This window comes from Chrysochloris asiatica, unplaced genomic scaffold (assembly GCF_000296735.1).
Source record: "Chrysochloris asiatica unplaced genomic scaffold, ChrAsi1.0 scaffold00234, whole genome shotgun sequence".
Classification (NCBI taxonomy): domain Eukaryota; kingdom Metazoa; phylum Chordata; class Mammalia; order Afrosoricida; family Chrysochloridae; genus Chrysochloris; species Chrysochloris asiatica.
The window spans coordinates 1,070,607-1,076,540 of record NW_006408752.1 but is presented as its reverse complement, the minus strand read 5'-3'; the positions used below and the strand labels follow the sequence as shown (position 1 = coordinate 1,076,540).

The 5,934-nt window shown below is 40.5% G+C and overlaps 1 protein-coding gene across 1 annotated transcript in view; it reads right to left on the bottom strand.

The window, feature by feature from the left end:
• The window catches only part of LOC102821629 (tubulin-specific chaperone A-like), a 98,171-nt gene that overhangs the window by 9,435 nt on the left and 82,802 nt on the right, over positions 1-5,934 (bottom strand). The window contains exon 2 of the mRNA XM_006873300.1: positions 2,731-2,836. Coding sequence (XP_006873362.1) covers positions 2,731-2,836 — 106 coding nt within the window. The remainder of the gene's footprint in view (positions 1-2,730; positions 2,837-5,934) is intronic.

Here is a 5,934-nt window from a genome sequence, read left to right as displayed (position 1 = left end):
TGCTCCTGAAAAGCCAGGATGGTGAGATTTGGGTTATGTTATCAGGAGAGACTAGATGCTGGAGAAGGACATGAAGCTTGGGAAAGTGGAGGGAGACCCCTAGCAAGACCAACTGGCACACTGGCCGCAGCAGTGGCTCCAGTGTACCACCTGTGGGGATGGCGTAGAGCCAGGCAGTGTTTTCATTCTATTTTTGCATGGCTGCTATGAGTTGGAACTGAGTAGACGGCACCTAAGAGCAACGCGATCCTCTGAAATTCCTTTGAGAATAGCTTAAGGGAATTATTACTGTTGAGTCAGTTCTGACTCATAGCAACCCTGTTAGGGTTTCTGAGGAGTAGCTGGTGGGTCTGAACTGCCAACCTTGAGGCTAGCAGTCCTACAACCCACACCAAGACTCCTTAAAGAGATGAAACAAAATAAATATTAAGAATTAGGTCAAACACACAGTAAATCCAAAGTGTACATTTACAAAGATTGTTTTAGAAAGATTTAGAATACTGTTCAAAATAATCTCTATCCATTTTTACAGAGCAAAAATCCTCAGTTAATCTAGCAAGACATGGCTCTGTGTTAAGCAAGGCCAATGCCCAGTACAGTACCTCCCACACATTAGCCCCAGTGCGTTCAGTAAGCTTACTATGTATGTCTGCAGGGCACTGTGCGCAGGAAAACAAAGATGAAAAAGAGACGGTCCCTGTTCTCCAGTAGAGGAGCAGAAACCTGATAAAAACATTTGACACTGCTTCAAAAAGACCATGCCACAGAAAGCCAAAAACACCCAATCACGACTATGATTGGAAATCCATAAACTTCTCTGCATCAAAACCATGTACTTGCCTTATAACAAAGAATTTCAATGGTCAGGAATCATTTTAAAAGACACATATAAGAAATGATTATATAATAAAGACACCTCCATTGGGAAATGAATGAGGCCTCCGTTCAAGGTATCTGAACTGTTTATTCTAATGCTGACTGTGATGAGACTGGGGTTAAGTCAGGGTCTTGGGACTCAAGTAGTCTTTCTTTTCAATGTTCTTTGAGTCTGGGGAACAAAAACAAGTTTCAATGGGCAAGCTTAAGGCTACAGAGTGGCTGGGGTAAAGTTCCCAATGCTACTCTCAAAGAATGAGCAGGTATGTCGTCGTGATGGAAAAAAATTCCTTGGTGTAAGTTTCCTGGCCTTTTCCTCATTAATGTACTTTCCATTTTCTTAAAACTTCTTTCTAATAAGCCTTAAGGAGCTCTGGTAGCATACTGGTTACAAATCGGGCTGCGAACCTTAAGGTCAGCGGTTTGAAACTACCAGCCGCTCCGCGGGAGAAAGATGAGGCTTTCTACTCCCGTAAGGATTTACACCCTCGGAAACCCTGTACAGGGTCGCTATGGGTCAGAACCGACTCGATGGCACTTAACAACAACAACAATAAGCCTTGGTGATTGTCCTGTGTTCCTCAAGATAATCTACCAAGATTACTCCTGTGGTACCCCCCAAAAGAGTCAACATACCTACTGAGCCTACCTCTCTGCCTTATATTGTAACTGACCCAGAAGATCCCCTTTTGGAAGCTACTGTTGTGACTGAGCCTTTTTTAAAAATCTACCCTAAGGAGACGAAGACAAGTGCATTACCAACTTGCCTGCAGCCAGTCACTGACATGTTTGAACACATTACACTTGGAATAAACCTTTTCCTGTATGAACTGGAACCCTAATAGTAATCCATTTTCATTTGTTGTTAGGTATCATCAAGTCAGTTCAAAGTCATGTGACCCTAGGCACAACAGAATGATACACTGCCCAGTCCCATACCATCCTCACAATTGTTGCTGCATTTGAGACCATTATTGCTGTCACTGTGTCATTCCATCTCACTGGAGGTCTTCCTCTTTTTCACTGACCCTCCAATTACCAAGCATGCTGTCCTTCTCTAGGCACTGGGCCCTTCTGATATGTCTAAGTATGAGAGACGCTGCCTCTCTATCCTGGCATCTTTGGAGCATTCTGGCTGTACTTTTTCAAACACAGTTTTGTTTGTTCCTCTGGTAGTCCACTTTCCATACTCTTCTTCAACACCACAATTCAAATGTATCAATTATATTGTCTGCTTTATTCATTGTCTAACTTCACATGCATATGGCTGTTGGTGGTCTTCATGTGCCACCAAGTTGGTTCCACCCCATAGTGACCCTGTATAGGGTTCCGAGGAGTGCCTGGTCAGAACTGCTGCCTAATAGTTCAAACACATTTTGTAGTCCAGTGCTTATCCTACAGTGCCACACCGGGAATCCAACACACAACTGTTAAGTGTCATCGAGTTGGTTCCGACCCACAGTGACCCTGTATAGGGTTTCCAAGGAGCAGCCGGTGAGCTTGAACTGCCGACCTTGAGGTTCAAACTGATTTTGCAGTCCAGTGCATCAACCCATAGCACCACACCACATTAGGCCATTCGTATTTAATACTAAATGTTGAAGAGGCAGTACGCTTAATAGTTACCAGACTCTGGAGTCAGAATATGTGTGTTGAAGCTTCGGCTATGCCACTTAGCAGCTGTGTGACCTTGAATAACTTATTTAACCAGTGCTTCAGTTTCTTCATCTTTATAGGGCGATTTTAACGGTGTTAAATAATAGTACTACCGCAGTGGCTGTTGTAAAGACTACATTAGTTAATATGATGCTCTGTCATCACTGTAAACGATTATTATTTAAAATATAATTTTACCTGCTTTTTAATGGCATAATTTTCACCATCTTCAGCCTTCATTTTTTCAATCTTTTCTTCCTGTTGTTTTGCTTCTTTTTCATACATCACTTTTTCTTTGACCAATCTATAAATAAACCAAAAATGTTTCGGAGAATTAATTTCTTCTCTAGTGAAAATCACACAAAAATTAATATTAAGCACACTTAAACTACTAAAGCAGATACATTAGAATGGGCGAAAGTGAAGAAAAATATTTCAGTCATAGAATTACGATGATTCTTAAGCCCTTAAGTCTTATACCTTCCTAAAGCACATATAAATTATAAAGGATGAAATCCTTACATTTGAAATTAAAAACCTGTTGCATTATATAATACTTATATTTGCAATGTGAAAACAGCACTCAACATTATGATGTACTAATATTTCTGTTCTGCTTTTATTTATATACACTTTAAACAACATAATGGTAACAGCTGAACTTAAGGGGTATGGAGGAGGCAGCAGATATCAGTACACTGCTGTTTGAAAGAAAGAAATGTTATATTATTTTCAACAACAAAATTGTTTAAAATAATGTTTTGATGGAATTTTGAGTTTTAAAGAGCAGAATAAAATTTCAGAAACCATATGTATATTTGTTGTTAAGTGGTGGAGAGTCAGTTGTGACTCATATTGACCCTGTATAGGGTTTCCTAGGAGCTGCTGTTGGGTTTGAACCACCAGCATTGTGGTTAGAGGCCCAGTGCTTATCCTACAGCACCACACCAGGACTCCAAGTATTTACTATGTACCTAAATTTATGCCAGACTTTCCTTTACTCTACAAACTGGGATAGATGACATTAAGACAAGGTTTCCTCACAGGCTAGAAGAAACAGACCAATATACAAGCATGTATTTACTAAAGCAAGAAAAGGTATTAATAATATAAATTAGGAAGACTTTCTATAACAAGGAATAGAACAAGACAAAGTTCTATTGGTTATTCCTTAGATTCAATAAGCCATAATAGCTCAACCTCCTCTAATTCTGCTCAAAGTTTTACTAAAAGAGAAGAGTCCAAGAATATATTAACATTCCTTTATGTACATTAGGAAGTCCTAGTGGCAGACTTTGCAGTCCAGTGCTTACGTCTAATTATTTGCAGGGAAGATCTGTTAGTGTATTACAATAATTAAAGCCCAAACCCACTGCTGTTGACTCAATTTCTACTCCTAGTGATTTGATATGGGACAGAGCAGAACTGCCCCACAGTGTTTTGAAGGCTGTAAATTTTTGCAGAAGCAGACTGCCACATCTTTCTCCTGTGGAGGCCTGGTGGTTTTGAACTGCCAACCTTTCAGATAGCAACCAAGCACTTTAACCACTGTGACACCAGTAGGGATCCTTTGTATTATAATACATGACTTAGCTTTCATACTCTAAAATGGAATCCTGGTGCAGCACTGCAGGATAAGCACAGCTAACTGCAAAGTCGGCAGCTCAAACCACCATCCACTCATGGGAAACCCTATACAGGGCTGTTATGAGTTGGAACTGGCTTGGTGGCATTTAACAACAATAGGACTTTTATAGGTTCATAGGTCTAAAATAAAAATCATCCTCATGCTTATTGTTGTTGTTGTTAAGTGCCATCGAGTTGATTCTGACCCATAGCGACCCTGTATAGGGTTTCCAAGGAGCAGCTGGTGAACTTGAACCGCCAACTTTGCAGTTCAAATGACTTTGCCATTAGCTCATTAGCCCATAGCGCCACACCAGGACTCCATCCTTATGCTTAGCTGGATTTAAATCACCACATAAAATTACATACTAAATACAAAAATATTCCAGTTTAGAATTTTGAGGTGAGCTCTGGTAGCGTAGTGGTTACGAATCGGGCTGCGAACCTTAAGGTCAGCGGTTCGAAACTATCAGCCGCTCCGCGGGAGAAAGATGAGGCTTTCTACTCCCATAAAGATTTATACCCTCGGAAATCCTGTATAGGGTCGCTATGGGTCGGAATCGACTCGACGGCACTTAACAACAACAAATAACAACAACAACAACAATAAAGCACATTCTCTACTTCATGATCTTGTATTATTTATGGATGGAAGGAAACACAACAAAATATTAACAGTGCACACATGAAATGTTATGTGATCTTCATGTCTACATCCTAAAAGATCTTCAAGTGAAAAAACAACAAATCCAAAGCCCTTGAATTTTACACTGTTGTTGTTAGGTGCTACTGAGTTGGTTTCAACTCACAGTGATCCTATGCACAACCGAAGGAAACACCACCCAGTCCTGTGACGCCCTCACAACTGTTACACTTGAGCCTATAGCTGCTGTCACTTTTCACCAATGTCTTCAGTGCATAGACGATGAGCGCCTCCAGCACTGCATGTTTGTTGAAAGATTTCAATTTGTAGTCCATGAATTCCTGGAGCCTTGTTTTTCACCAATGCCTTCGGTGCACCTTGGACTTCTTCCTCAGTATCATTCACCGGGGCTTGATCATCTGCTGCCTCTTGAAATGGCTGAACATTAACCATTAACAGTGCAGTAACTGTGTATTCCTTCATCTTCTTTTGATGCTCTCTGCACCATTCAATATTTTGTCCATTGTTTTTGTTAAGTTCCACTGGGTCAGATACAATTTATACTGACCCTGTAGAGCATTACTGAGGCTGTAGGTTTTGTTTTGTTTTGTTTTTTTATAGGGCAGATTATCAGTTTTACATTCAATAAATCGTATTTTGTTTCACTGCAATGATTACAGTTCCCTCCGTGTACCAGTCGATAGTACTTACCTCTATCCCCCCAGTTTTTGGATATACACATACAAAACAGAAAATACATATCTGCTTAAATGTCCAAAGGACACACTTTGCAAGTCAGTTTCCTGTCCACAGGCACACAGCCTTTCCCAGTCCATAGGCCTAGAGTCCTCAGCTGCTCTATCTCTCTATGCCATCCTGAGACTGTAAATCTTTGAGAGTGCAGAAAGCCTCATCATTCTTTCACTGAGTGGTTGGTGGGTTCAAACTGCCTAACTTGTGGTTACCAATAAAGTGCTTATCCTACAGTGCCAACAACACTCACAAGAAACAATAGTAATTTCAAAATCTGGCCTTGTTGTTGTTTTTCATAGGTGTCATTGAAATGGTACCGACTCATAGCAACCCTATTAACAACAGAATGAAACACTGCCCAGTCTTGGGCCAACCTCACA